We start from the raw sequence: 16,451 nt of genomic DNA, 5'->3' as shown, positions 1-16,451 counted from the left end.
CACGAGACAGGGTGAATTAATACATATATCACAATCCACGTGGACAAGAGAACAATAACGAACGCCGAATATGGCGTGACTAGGCTCAGTCCGTACAAAGATAAAGAGAAAAGGTGGGTGAGCGAGCGCCCCGACCTCATGACTCGATCGGTAATAAATCGAGACGCATAGATCGAGCTTGCATCGCACGATGGTATTGAATAATACTTGTTCGAACCAACAAATTTAAAGTTTTTGAAAAAAAATTTTTTTTAACCGTTTTTGAGGGGGGGGTTGAGAAGAGAGAAAAAAAAGAGGCTAATCAATATCACAAAAATTTTTTTTAGCATCACTAATACATTTTTAAAGTTATTTTCCAATTTTAAGACTAATGATATTTTACCTATTTTAATGGGAAACCCTTTATATTTTTACTTTTGATATAATTTTATTAAACTTCCCAATGAACACATTTTATAGCGGCAATATAATATAAAAGTTACAAGTAATTTAACATTGTTATTCTTGTAATATGTAGGTGCTATATGACATGGAAATAACCTGTTACGTAATATTTGTTATACGCAAGTGATATAGCCCCAGTAAACACATTTTATAGCGGCAATATAACATGGAAGTTACATGTAATTTAACATTGTTATTCTTGTGATATGTAGGTGCTATATGACATGGAAATAACCTGTTACGTAATATTTGTTATACGCAAGTGATCTAGCTGTTATACATCGTTTTGGCGTTACAGTTATTCAACAAAAATTAATCGTAACATCGTGTATAATCGTAACATAACACGTTCGTATCAATGTTATTACGGAACGATGCGTCGTAGTTGACTCAGAAATCAGACATTATAACATCCTGAATGACAGATCTATTTAATAATTAAAAAAATTATTATAAAGATAATGTTTTCAAAAATAACGGTTTGTCTACAATTACTGCGCACAAAAAATGCACAAAATCTAAATTCATCATGTGCTGAACAAAAACAGAATAATAAATGTATACTATTCAATTTTTCTTAGAATTATGATCTATATAGTTAACCATCTAATTAATCATTTGAACGCTTCAAAGATTAGTGCTAAATAGATCACAATTTCCATCAAATTATTAAGGTTATGGAAAAAGATAAATTTAACAATGAAATTAATAAGTAAATAAATTAATGCTATTTATTTTTAATATGTTTTGCAAAATTTAATTGCTTTTATAAAAAATAATATAGTCGCGTCAGTTTACATATAGGTATATGTACACAGAAAAAAAATGTAATACAGCCAATAACATATGTGATTGCGGACTGCCAACTACATAAAATACTCAATACAATAATATTTGCTATTAATGCAAGTATAATGTTGATACTGCAATAGCATATATTATTGTATTGAGTATATTTTTAATTGGCAGCCCGCAATAACATATCTTATTGAATATATTGCATTTTTTTTTTCAGTGTAGACAATAATAAGTACCCATATCGATGAGTCAAATTGGCGTAGCAGGTAGAGTACAAGGTTCGTAATCTTAAGGTCCCGGGTTCAAACCTAGCAGCGGCAAGTAAGAATAAAATAAAAAATAACATAATTTAAATTATATTAATTAATAAAAATTTATTCTAAATGTAGTATGTGCTGTTGATAAAAATAATTTTAAAAAAATGAAATTTTTATTTTATTTTATCTTTCTTTGTAACTGTTGTGTAACGGTTAGATAACATGTAATTATAACATGTTATATTGCTGAGTCGGAAATTGTAACTTACATGTAAGTTACGTGTAATTTCAGAGTAACGTAACCTGTTATATTCGGTTACATTGCTGTTACACTGCTGCTATATTACTGTGTTCACTGGGAGCTGTTATACATCGTTTTGGCGTTACAATTATTCAACAAAAATTGTATAATCGTAACATAACACGTTCGTATCAATGTTATTACGGAACGATGCGTCGTAGTTGACTCAGAAATCAGACATTATAACATCCTGAATGACAGATCTATTTAATAATAAAAAAAATTATTATAAAGATAATGTTTTCAAAAATAACGGTTTGTCTACAATTACTGCAAACAAAAAATGCACAAAATTGAAATTCATCATGTGCTGAACAAAAACAGAATAATAAATCTATACTATTCAATTTTTCTTAGAATTACGATCTATATAGTTAACCATCTAATTAATCATTTAAACGCTTCAAAGATTAGTGCTAAATAGATCGCAATTTCCATCAAATTATTAAGGTTATGGAAAAAGATAAATTTAACAATAAAATTAATAAGTAAATAAATTAATGCTATTTATTTTTAATATGTTTTGCAAAATTTAATTGCTTTTATAAAAAATAATATAGTTGCGTCAGTTTATAACATATAAGTATATGTAGACAATAACAAGTACCCATATCGATAAGTCAAATTGGCATAGCACCCAGTGAACACAGTAATATAGCAGCAGTGTAACAGCAATGTAATCAAATATAACAGGTTACGTTACTCTGAAATTACACGTAACTTACATGTAAGTTACAATTTCCGACTCAGCAATATAACATGTTATAATTACATGTTATCTAACCGTTACACAACAGTTACAAAGAAAAATAAAATAAAATAAAAATTTTATTTTTTTAAAATTATTTTTATCAACAGCACATACTACATTTAGAATAAATTTTTATTAATTAATTAAATTTAAATTATGTTATTTTTTTTATTCTTACTTGCCGCTGCTAGGTTTGAACCCGGGACCTTAGGATGACGAACCTTGTACTCTACCTGCTACATCAATTTGACTCATCGATATGGGTACTTGTTATTGTCTACATAAACCTATATGTTATAATTGACGCACTATATTAATTTTTATAAAAGCAATTAAATTTTGCAAAACATATTAAAAATAAATAGCATTAATTTATTTACTTATTAATTTTGTTGTTAAATTTATCTTTTTCCATAACCTTAATAATTTGATGAAAATTACGATCTATTTAGCACTAATCTTTGAAGCGTTCAAATGATTAATTAGATGGTTAATTATTATATAGATCGTAATTTAAAAAAAAAATTGAATAGTATACATTTATTATTCTGTTTTTGTTCAGCACATGATGAATTTCGATTTTGTGCATTTTTTGTTTGCAGTAATTGTAGACAAACCGTTATTTTTGAAAACATTATCTTTATAATAATTTTTTTTATTATTAAATAGATCTGTCATTCAGGATGTTATAATGTCTGATTTCTGAGTCAACTACGACGCATCGTTCCGTAATAACATTGATACGAACGTGTTATGTTACGATTATACAATTTTTGTTGAATAACTGTAACGCCAAAACGATGTGTAACAGCTAGATCACTTGCGTATAACAAATATTACGTAACAGGTTATTTCCATGTCATATAGCACCTACATATCACAAGAATAACAATGTTAAATTACATGTAACTTCCATGTTATATTGCCGCTATAAAATGTGTTTACTGGGCAGGTAGAGTACAAGGTTCGTAATCCTAAGGTCCCGGGTTCAAACCTGGCAGCGGCAAGTAAGAATAAAAAAAATAACATAATTTAAATTTAATTAATTAATAAAAATTTATTCTAAATGTAGTATGTGCTGTTGATAAAAATAATTTTAAAAAAATAAAATTTTTATTTTATTTTATTTTTCTTTGTAACTGTTGTGTAACAGTTAGATAACATGTAATTATAACATGTTATATTGCTGAGTCGGAAATTGTAACTTACATGTAAGTTACGTGTAATTTCAGAGTAACGTAACCTGTTATATTCGGTTACACTGCTGTTATATTACTGTGTTCACTGGGTTACAATCGTTTTCTTAAAATGTATAAAATTGCAAAGATTATTCAAATTAGGATATAGGATTATCAATTATTCTACAAAATATAAATTCATTAAATTTTATTGGTAATTTTTATTAATTTTTAATAAAAGTTGATATTCCATTATATCATTGTTCAGATTACCTATACAAGGTGATGAAACAGTATTATCAATACTAAACATTCTCTCAACAGCTGCACTGTTTGATAAAGTCATATTGAATTTAAGGAAATGCTAAAGTTGTCCTGTTTTATCGATAATTTTCTGGCTTCTGCTCATCAAACTTGATCGAGGTCGATAATGTAGAATTATTTGTGCACATTATTAACGAAATTTTGTATGTATTTCTTTTATAAATTTGGAAATCCTTTTCTAGAACTAAAGTTTATGTATTAATATCAACTTATGAATTGAATTTCTTCATACTGAGAATTTAAAAAAATTTCTCAGATTGCTCTTTTTAGACACGAAATTTTCTGGTTAAACAATCTTTTTTATTAGGACGTCTACGCTCAATTTGAAAGCATAGCATTGTTCCTAAATGTTTACTCGTATTGGGTCCAGGCTTGATTTATGCGTACAAGGTCTAAAATTTTTACATCAGGCACATTTTGTTACAAGTCGACGCTAGAAGCAAACAATTAAAAAATTTTTTGTCGTTTTTCCTACAAAATTGTTACGATCCGTCTTTGTTATTGTCTATATTTTAACTTGGAGAAGGATTTTTAATTCTGTAAATGCAATTAAAAATTAATGAGTCAGAAAATTATCAATAAAACAGGATAACTTTAGCATCCCCTTAATAGTTTTTTTAGTTTTGGGCAGTCTTGCAATAAACTCAAAGATCGATATAAAATTTGTTTATAAGAGCTACGATTCTGTAACTGAACGCGGATTAGTAGACGGAGCGGATCAGTGAGCGCTCAGTGATTCTCTATATAATATTATTGGTTCTTGCCTTTAGTTCTTCGTTGGATTTAGAAGCAGAAACTAATCATAGTAAAAAATTATTGAGTGATCCGCTCCATCTGCTGAACGCGCCCATTGATTTATATATTATTGATTATATATTTATGATATAATATCTTAAAACTGTTTTTATAAGATGATTTTAACTGTAAATATTGGTTAAATATAGATTGAAAATGTAAAAATTATTATATGTCATAAGTAGAAAATTCAAACTATAAAAAGTAACTGTTAGGGCGTCAAATGGAAATGGCAGGAAGTTCCAAAAAAGCGTATCGCACACGTAATTGGTTTTAGTGAATCTTTAATGAGTCAAAAACAGAACGTGGTTATTACAAGAGAAAAAGGTGTTCGTCTCTGATATCAAAAGGAACACACTGGTTAGGTAGATAATAAAGATGCGTGTCCTTCCATAAGCTGGGTCGCCACCTATAAGACTGCCAACGCCTCTGTAGTTAGTTCCGGCTAGTCATAGAAACGTACCCGACAATGCTCCATTGGTCATCTATCGAGGCTCCGTGAAGCCTCTACTAATCGTCCACGAAATGTCCATCAGTCGTCCATCGGGATTCCATGAAGCCTTTATTAATAATCCGCGTAACGCCTGATAGATACCTTTTAGGATGTTTGACAAAGATCTATTATAGAGGTAAAATGGATCATCTATCTGACTGCTACCATGGAAGTAAATATTCCACAAAGCTATGTAAATTTAGCGGATCCATAATAGATGTCTGTCTAACTTTCATCATGGAAGTAAATATCCCATACACCTACAGAAATTTGGTGGATTCATAATGTACGCCTATCTAACTTCCATCATAAAAGTAAATATCCCATAGAGCTATGGAAGTTTAATGGATCTTTAGTAGATGTTTATTTAACTTCCATCATGGAACTAAATATCTCATAGAACTGTGGAACTTTAATGGATTTCTAATGGACGTCTATTTAACTTCCGTCATGGAAGTAAACATTCAATGGAGCCATGTAGGTTTACTGGCTCTCTGATGGACGTCTATCTAACTTCTTTCATGGACATATACGTCTCATGGATATATGGAGATTTAATAGACGTTCAATGGACATCCACTGGATGCCAATTTCTATGTGAGAAGTACATCTAATCCTATATACCTATTTTTTTATTTATACATATTTTTTGGTATAAGGAAAAATCTATAAAGTGGACTGTTCTATAATTGTGTCGTCACTCTCATTCTCAATATCTTGTGCTGAAGAGTTTAATTCATGTTGATCGTTATTCTTTTGACAAGCCTTCTTTGCTTGCTCTAAAAGACTTAGCGCCATCTGATTGCCTGTCTTCGCCACCATTTGTGAGAAGTAACCATTCGGTTTATCATGCAATAACTCATACGGACAACCAAATTCCTGTTGACATACATTTTTGTCAATTAAATGCACATAAAGATTTTTCTTTAAGAAAACTATAAAGACGGGTACACACTTGAGCATGAACGCAAACAAGGCAAGCCGAGGCCGCAAGTGTGAAGATACAAGTGTGGATGTTGGTCCGAGGCGCGGCATTGCCTCAAATTATTTGTCGCACGGCCGCGGACCGAGCCAAACGCTGTCGGTCCATCAAAAACAATTTGCGCTCAGTGTGGACGTGTTCAGACATGTTTTAGCAAGCACAGGGGGAACGGCCGCGCATGACACGATGTAATAAAATATTAACAGTAAGTGCAATAAACTGAGTAGAAAAGTGCTTTACCATTTTGCAATTTTCGCAATAATTAACGAATTAATGTAAAAAAATAACTGACTTTGCCCGGTCTAGCGCCGAAAACTGGCAAACGCGTAGCCGCTTTTGTTTTTTTGTTTTCTTTTTTAATAAACTAGACACCACAGATGCGCGCTTTGCGCGCGCTACTTAACTTTTTATTTTTCAAAATTAAATTACAATAATAATTGTAGATAACCATTTATACAAATTTGACAGCTTTTAAAATTCAATCGCAATGACTACTCTCGCAACACGAAGTAAGCGCAGCAAGAGAACCGATCAACATCGCAGAATAGAGGCAACAATACATTTCGAGTATTGATTTAACATCTCCTTTTTAAGATAGGATTATACAATGTAATAAAGCTAACAAAAGCTATTGTAACGTTTTCGTCTTCCATGTTTGTCCAGTGACTTTGACCGACTGCAGTCGAGGCAAATCGAGGCAACGTAAAGCACTTTCTCAGTTTGCCTCGACTTGTCTCATGCAGAGACTACAATTTCTAATCCGAGTCATGCTCATGCAGTCTCGGTTTGCCTCGTTCGTGTTCATGTTCAAGTGTGTACCTGTCTTAAGATTTTCCTAAAAATTTGGCAATTTTTTAAAATGCTTTATATATAACGTGTATATATAACGTGTATAATGTGTATGTGTATGTACAATATTGATTTTTTTAGTATCATGAAAGTATCATGTTTAATTTAAAAAATTTTAATCCTATTTCTTTATTTCTTATATTTTTTTAGATTTTATATAGCTTTATTTTTTAATATTTTATTTTAATGATTCTTCCAAAAGTTTAAAGAATTTTAACTGTTACCACTTAAACATTGAAACATGTCTAATTTTATGATTGTTTTCTTTTATTTACATTTTCGTAAATATTTTCTTTTTTCAATAGATTGAAATTTATTATACTATTAACAGAATTATTATAAACAAACTTTGGTAATTATTCAGAATAACAGATCATCTCCTGAAGTCAATGATCTTGACATATATTATTAAGGTCATTATCCTGAGTAATGTTATAATATAAAGGTTTTATTTGGCGCTCGTTGTTTGTTAAAATGTCATTGACTAGTCTAGTCCGCCGGACCAACTTTTTTTTGTGTGCCTGTGTAATTCTCACTTGTGATGTCATAACTCAGTTAAATGCACGTCCCTTTTGCATTCTTACAAGTAAGATTCAACTGAGTTTTTTCCTACAATCTGAGCAATTTCAAGACCGTGTGCTTTACTGAGTCTTGCATACTCACTTTAGAAGTGAGGTTATATATTTATATAATTTTGTCATTAAAATAAGCGTGATCACTTGCATATTTCTTTAAATCACTGAGTAATGACGTCACTATCTGAGTATAAAATACTCACATTACTGAGTGATTCAGTCTCACTTTCAGATAAATGGAAAGCAGCATATATACATCATGTATAGTGACGTCATGAACCAATGGCGGGCAGTCTGGTGCTTTTCAAAATCTTCTTATTTTTAAGTTCATTTTGCATTATCATAATAATTCTATTACAAATATTTATATTTTTTATAATATTCTTAGAACTTATAATGTTATTTAAAATAATAAAAAAATTTTCAAAAATAACTATTATCCTTAATTGTGTCTTTTTTTTGCATATAATATTTTTATTTTTTTTATTACTTATTTTATTAATTTAATAAAATATAAAATATTATATATAAATTAAAAAAATTTTTTTATTAAAAATTTTTTTGTTTTCTTTCAAAATTTAATTATAATCGTGTAATAAATTATAAAAATCCAATCCAGGGGAGATCCCACTTGCCTACAATCCCAATTGCCTATAGCTTCGTTTGCACACAAATTTAGCAGAGCTGCTCGACTGCCTACATTTCCAATTGCCTACAATCTGTATTGCTTACAGCTTCGTTTGCACACACGAAAATAATTAAGTTACAAGAGTAGGATTGCACACATGACATTATTGCGCGCAGACACATTGCACACACGATAATGTGCGCTGATACACATTGCACACATGATATTATTACACTTATACACATTGCACAAGCTTGTATAATTATCATTAGGAGCAATAAAAATATTACTCTGATGCTAAATGTAAAGTAAGAACTAATAAATACTGCGAAAATTGTAATTTAAACTTATGCAAGATATGCTTCTTAAAATCACATATGTGAATAATAAACATAGAAAAAAAACTATATATAATATAAAAAAATATAATAAAAATAAAATAAGAAACATAAATTACAAAATGTAAAAATAATTAAAAACTTTAAAGATGACAAAAAATATTCAAATTAAAATAAAAAATAAAAAACCAAAAAATTCTCAATAAGAATCTATCTTTTCGCGGTGAGAGTCTGGCAATATTGATTACATCAGTGGCAAAAGATATTAAGAAAAAGCATACATATGCACGCGTGCACACAGACGCACACATGCGCAGATAAATGCGTATATACATATTTGCATGTAATAATGCATTTATGCATGTAATAATGATTGGCCACAACTCCATTCAAACAAAAGTTATGTTAGTATGTACTTAATTGTGCGCAATTATCATATACAGTTAAATAAACATAATATTATTTATTTTGGAATTTTCCAATACCCAACAAATGTCAATTTTTTAATTTTATATGATTTTTTTCGAAGAAAATGCAAAAAAATTCATGAAAATCCTTAATTTTTATGATATATTTACCATTTTGAGGCGCCATTTTGGATTCTACCATATTTGTTTGTTGTTATTATTTTGTGATTATATTACATCAATCAGAATGGTTTTATATTCGAGATCAATTATTAACGATAAATATTAAAAAAAAAACGAAATTGTGTTATTTTTCGACGTTTCGACCGCCATATTGCATCCGCCATGGTGAAATTCATTTAACTAAATACATAATTTTAAGTTCAAACAAAAATTGCACGGTTTAAAAAGATTCCGACCAAATATCAAAAGTGTATCATAATCAAAATTTCAAATTAAAACCAAAAAACCTGTAAAAAATAGATTCTTTTTTTTAATCTCAAAAATCATCAAAAATTTGGAATTTTTTTAAATTTTGAAGATTAGAATTGGAAAGAGCATACTCGAAAATATTCGGATATGCATTTTTTATGGATATTTTCGTCATTTTCACTGAATGCTGAATGATTAAAGTGAACGATACGAAACAGTGATGGTGGAATGCTGGACTGCCTCTCAAACTTGATCGAGGTCGATAATGTAAAGTCATTCGTGTACATCATTAATAAGATTTTGTATATATTTCTTTTATAGATTTAGAAATTCTTTTTCAGAATTAAAATACATATATTAATATTAATATGTAAATTAAACTAGTGCTCTGTTTCTATTCTCGGACCGATTCCTTACTCACACATATATACGAAATTTTCTCTAAGGCTTTTTTCTTATACCAAAGCTTCTAGCTTATTTCTGAAAGCATTTTATTATTCTTTCAAGTAATAAGATTAGTGCGTACTAGTTATTTGTACGTACAGAGTCTTTAAAACTTATGTGTTACAGATGAAAGATACGAGGCGACTGCACAAAAATATAATTTTCTAACTTTTGTTGTTTTTTACATAATATTATAGGTAGGCACTATTTGTTATTGTCTATACTTTAATTTTGGAGAAGGATTTTTAATTCTATGAAATTAGTAAAAAAATCGGTCTAATTAAAAATAATAACGTTCAATCGGTAAAACAGACGACTCCAGCATCCCCTTAAGAACCAAGTGTAAAAGAAAAGAATTAGTGCTCAATCGGTAAAACAGACGACTCCAGCATCCTCTTCATGATGTGCATGAATGATTCTACATTATCAACCTTGATTAAATTTCAAAGTCACTCCAGGATCCCCGTAAAACTATAAATTACTTCAAACAAATCAGCGAACGATAACTCGAATTTAAAGTTTTCTCAAAAAAAAATTAAACAATCTTTAGTTGTCAAAATTCAAAAGCTCAGACAGCAACTATTGCAACGCGAAACAAGACAAGCGAGAGAACCAATCAGCGTCGCAGAAAAGAGGCTTCAAGGTAACGATACAAACGAAATTCACATAGCTGACCTTTTTTAGAAAGAAAGTCTTATTTATAATTTTTTTATCAAATAACGAGAGCCAAGTAAAACCTTTATGACATTACTCAGCATGATGACCTTAATATTATATGTCAAGGTCATTGACATTAGGAAGTGTCCGTTATTTTAAATAATTACCCAAACCTTTTTTGGAAACAGTTACAAAAAAAATTATTTTATATAGTTTTTTACTATCTAATTATATACAATTATATAGTTATGTTTTCCTTGCAATCAATATTTTTTCTAATACGTCTGTTTTATTTAAAAAACTCACCACAATGGAACCGTTCTCCATGACAATAATCCGATTACTGTCTATTATGGTATTTAAACGATGTGCTATGGTGATGACGGTACATTCTTTAAAATTGCTTCTTATTTTTTCCTGAATTAAGGCATCAGTGCTAAAAGAGATATAAATTTAGTATAAATTCGCGAATCAATATGTTAAATTCAGAAATTGTGCATTCACAATGTTTTGTGGATACAAAACATAAATCTTTGTTAAAAATTTGATCTTATAAAAAAATAATCTAATTTTTAAAGTTAGATTTATTACAAAATTGATTAAGATATTTATTGAGCTACTTGTGAAGAGCTACTTGATGAATTAATTTAAAAATAATTTGATAACAAAAAAGATGGTATTACGAGTTGTGTATGTATTATCTCTGTTATGCTAGACCATGACATTCTAGTAATACGTATGGAATCATTTGTTTAATAGATGCATTATAAATAATCGTTTTTAATTAAGAATGTTATTAATAAAGTTATTGTATCAAATGTAAATGGGTAATTATAATATTATCTTCTTCTCTAAAAAACTTAACTTAGTTTTATGATAGATAAATATTTCATTCATTCATAATCAAAATCAAATAAAAAATCTGTTTTTACTAACCAACATTTAAACACAATTTATTTGCTAAAGAATTATTGAGACTCACTGCGAATCAATGTTGGCCGTGGCCTCGTCGAGAACGAGCAAGCGATTGTTCCTTAAAATGGCCCTGGCCAAGCATATAAGCTGCCTCTGGCCGACGCTGAAGTTATGGCCGCTATAGAAGACATCGTTATCCAGCGTGACGTCATTTAATTCGACTTGTCGCAGTACCTCCCACAGTTTGATATCGTCGAACTGATTAAAAGGGTCTAGATTGTAGCGCAAACTTCCAGAGAAGAGCACTGGTTCCTGCGGTATAATGGAGATCTTGCCACGCAATTCGCTCAGACCCACTGTACTCGTGTCCCTACCGTCGATCTTAATCTCACCCTCCAGACCTTCATTAAATAATCGGAAAAGCGCTGAGATCAAGGAAGACTTGCCGGCTCCAGTCCGTCCCACCACTCCAACTTTCCAGCCAGGTTCAATGGTTACGTTCAAATTCTGCGAAGTGCAATGGTATACACAAAATATATCTGCAAGAATGTAGGTCAATTTACGTATTTACCTTTAAAACCGGTGGATCATCCTTATGATAATTCATACTGACATTTGTCAAGCTCAATTGTCCTATAGAAGGCCAAGTAGCCGGTGGCGGATCATTAGAAGTAACGGGCTCCTCCTTAGGGAGATTTGTGTACTGAAGAATTCTTTCTACGGAGGTCATCAGCGACATCGTCTCAATGGATTGTTTTATGCTGTATTGCAGACAACCGATCAGGATCAATGACTGCGATATTGCCAGGCCTGCTTTACTAGCTTCTATGTTACCTACAATATAAAAATCAACGGAGGAATTTGCATTTGCTCGAAGATTTTTCAAGATTTGAGATGCAACTGCAGTAGTTAGTGAGTCAAGAGGCACGGTAATGCCTTGCGCGAAGTATACGCGCAGCGAGGCACCACCGTGCTTCTTTTACGCGAAACGTCGTTTGCGAGAAGACCGTAGTTATCGGATCTCAATAACGACTGAATTGATTGATTTCTAAATAGGCTTAATGGATATCTTACATACGATTTATATAATAAAAAAGCGAGTCCCAGATGCGCACAGTAATAAACGGACACAGTAGGCTGAGTGAAACGGACACAGATCAAATGTGCACAGACCAAATGCGCACGGACCAGATGCACACGGACCAGATGCACACGGACCAAATGTGCACGGACCAAATGCGCACAGTCGCAAACCTATGTGGTGCAGAAAATGTTTTACACACACACACACACACACACACACACACACACATACACACACACACACACACACACACACACACACATAGGAGGGGGTGCAAGGGGGGGGCTTCGCTCCCTCGCACCCACCCCGTCGGTAGAGGTACCCGAAAAGTCGCAACCCATGTGGTAAGTTTGTAGGTTACTGTGTCCGTTTGGTCTGTACGCATTTGGTCGGTGCGCATTTGGTCCGTGTGCATCTGGTCCGTGCGCATCTGGTCTGTGCGCATTTGGTCTGTGCGCATTTGGTCTGTGTCTGTTTCACTCAGCGTGCTGTGTCCGTTTATTATTGTGCGCATCTGGGACGCTCCCTAATAAAAATATTTTTATTTTTCCGCTATATGACTTACAAGCGGAGATATCGTGATTAGAATTTTTCGCTCAAGAGTAAATTTGATTTAAGGAACGTCGTAGTCATTATCGTCGTCGTCGCCCGGCGTCTAGGACGAATAGTGGGGATTTGTACTCCCCTATAACCATTTCTGCTGTGACAAATGTTGGCAACAGATTCTGTTGCCAAAAAGGCGACAAATAAGAAACATATCTTGTCATTGCAAACATTATTAGCAGATATTCAGCAAATATTTAGCAACATCTGTCATCAGAATACATGACAAAATAATAGTGAACTGCGAGCAGATTTATTGAAAGTATTGATAACAGATTGACGACAAACACCAAAGTGCAAACAATGTCAGCAAATTGCCTTTAGAAATGGAGTGAGTCCCAGATGCGCACAGTAATAAACGGACACAGCAAGCTGAGTGAAACGGACACAGTAACAAACGGACACAGACCAAACGGACACAGTAATAAACGGACACAGTGCGAAACGGACACAGTAACAAACGGACACAGTGCAAAACGGACACAGTAACAAACGGACACAGACCAAATGCGCACAGAGCGAAACGGACACAGACTAAATGCGCACAGAGCGAAACGGACACAGTGCGAAACGGACACAGACCAAATGCGCACACTGCACATGCGCACAGACCAAATGCATACACGGAAAGTCGCAAACCCATGTGATGCAGTGAATGCTTTGCACGCACACACACACACACACGGGGGGGTGCAAGGGGGGCCTTCGGCCCCCCTCCCGCACCCACCCCGTCCAAGTCGCTAACCTATGTGGACTTTACTCTGCTTGCAATGTACATGGATTGCATTTGGTCCGTGCGCACGTGCAGTGTGCGCATGTGCAGTGTGCGCATTTGGTCCGTGTGCATTTGGTCCGTGCGCATTTGGTCTGTGTCCGTTTCGCAATGTGTCCGTTTCGCTCTGTGCGCATTTGGTCTGTGTCCGTTTGTTACTGTGTCCGTTTGTTACTGTGTCCGTTTATTACTGTGTCCGTTTGGTCTGTATCCGTTTGTTACTGTGTCCGTTTCACTCAGCTTGCTGTGTCCGTTTATTACTGTGCGCATCTGGGACGCTCCCTAGAAATGCAACAACATTTGTGTGTCAAAGTACACGACAGATTGATATCAGAAATGCAGCAAATCTGTCGAAATGTCAAATTGGCAATAAAAAGTGCGGCACCGTCGATAGGCGGCTTACTTTCTCGGGAGTAAAATGCAGTCAACTCGCTACATAAAGACCACTCGCAGCGCGAAGGTAAGCAAAAATTATCTTTCTTCGCTGCGCCTGCGGAAGAGTCCGATGTGGCGGAGGACCGCCACATTATACTTTTATGATACAGAACTGGTAGTATTTTCATTTTTTTAGAATGAGATTTAACTACAAAGAAATTTAATGAAATTAATTGCACCTAGAATAGATGATATACCTGCGATATAAAGAGAGAAAATAGATAGGTCAATTGAGGTCCCCTTATGGGAAATATTAGATGCTAAGGAGAGGGTTGGGTAAATTATTTAATCTGTTCCTACTCCTGAATTAATAAATCTTCCCAGGAGATTGCTTACATCGATTCTCAAATAAAATTATAACTGTGATGAAAGAAGAAATGAAAAGATTCGACAAATCTGTCGCCAATCTATCATCATTTATGAATACAGATCTGTTGCATATTTGGCGCAAATCTGCTGTGAGTTTACGTTGCAACATCTGTTCTCAATTTGCTGCGTGAATTTGTCATTGTATTGCTAGTGACTGTTCTGCTCTGGTGTTGCACCCAATTTGATATCAGGATTTGATAACAATTTTTGCTTGCAATTGGGGCGCACTCGAGGACACAGTAGGCCATGGTTTTGGCAGCCTGATTCCGTAAGAAATTTTTAGCAGTCTGCTGACAATTTGGTAGCAAATGGTTAGCTGGGTTGTTGTATCCTCGTTTATTTTTTGTACACAAACGTTTGACAAAAGAAGGATAAATGATGCACCATGCGCCATATATAAGTTCTATGACCATGTGCATGAAACGGAACGCACCCTGTGTATCGTGATGATTGGTGATTGAGTCCGTGCCGCCGCATGTCAATCGAGTGACAGTTCGAGGTTAGAGACGTGTTCGAAGTTAGCGGCGAGTTAGTTTTTATTAGTGTTACGCATAATTATGCATATTACATCGTGGAGTACATCGTGGATTACATTGTAGAGGGAAATATACCTTGCATAATCAGATAAGTTATACAGAATTTTCATTTTTGTATAGAATAAACTATTCTGAGATAAAATTGATACTTTGTGTTATGTTTCCTTTTTTATTTTTAAAAGAAAGAGAAAGAATTATAAATCTTACACTGGTGTATCTTAGATTTAAGCCAATTCCAAAAAAGCTGAAGTTGACGGAAGAGCAACAAGAAGCTTATAAAATCATTAATACTACAACTTTACTTACAAAGCTACTAGTTCTACGTTATTTACAAAGCTACTAGTCCAGCTAGCCAGGCCTGTTAAAATCACATATCGTGAAAGCTTTACAGCAAAGATTGTTTCAATTTTGACAACAATTTTATGACAAGTAATTGTCTGTTGCTTTGTTTTCTAAAAGTTTCGAACAAATTTACGGCAAAAGTTTTCATCACACGATGCTGCAAATAACAGAGAAAGACTTGTATATAAATATTACGTATAGAAATTACAAGATTTGTTCCGACACGATAAAATACAAAATTTAAGCAAATAACAGAGCAAACCTTGCTACACGACATGACAATAAATTATGGCAAAAACAGAAAATCTTGTTAAGCACAGAACAACGGCAAATTAGTAGCAAGAACAAAATAAAACTTGCCGAGTATACTTTTGCAACAAAATTGCGACAAGGTGTGTCCGTAAACAGCTTGGTTTTTGTTGGCAAGGCTTGTCGCAAATAGTATGACGCACATTTTATGCAAATAACAGGATTGCATTATCGGGTTTTAAACTTTATTTCTGACTTTACTATCTATCTCGAGATGGTGCATTTCTCGTGAAAAAGATTTACCTACTGGATTAATAAAAGGGGCTCGTCGAGAACAGAGAACCAAGTACGATTGCACTATTCACATTTAATTATGGACTAATCAGTTTAATATTTTTTTTTTGTTGATTATTTAAATTTCGACAATATTTGTTCTGTTCTTGCCACAAATTTGCTATCATATTGTGCATGGCAAGGTTTGTTTTGTTTTTGC

General features: G+C 33.0%; 1 protein-coding gene across 1 annotated transcript in view; it reads right to left on the bottom strand.

Annotated features, from left to right (window-relative positions):
• Positions 1–5,614: 5,614 nt before the first annotated feature.
• LOC105832522 (multidrug resistance-associated protein 4) overlaps positions 5,615–16,451 on the bottom strand; it is a 42,590-nt gene continuing 31,753 nt past the window's right edge. The window contains exons 14-17 of the mRNA XM_036291956.1: positions 12,140–12,402; positions 11,636–12,075; positions 10,960–11,089; positions 5,615–6,220 (exon numbers count right to left, since the gene is read on the bottom strand). Coding sequence (XP_036147849.1) covers positions 6,008–6,220; positions 10,960–11,089; positions 11,636–12,075; positions 12,140–12,402 — 1,046 coding nt within the window. The 3' untranslated portion in view covers positions 5,615–6,007. The remainder of the gene's footprint in view (positions 6,221–10,959; positions 11,090–11,635; positions 12,076–12,139; positions 12,403–16,451) is intronic.

This window comes from Monomorium pharaonis, chromosome 9 (genome assembly GCF_013373865.1).
Source record: "Monomorium pharaonis isolate MP-MQ-018 chromosome 9, ASM1337386v2, whole genome shotgun sequence".
In the NCBI taxonomy this organism is placed as follows: Eukaryota; Metazoa; Arthropoda; class Insecta; order Hymenoptera; family Formicidae; genus Monomorium; species Monomorium pharaonis.
Note: the sequence above shows the minus strand (reverse complement) of the source record. Positions and strands in the feature narration are given on the sequence as shown.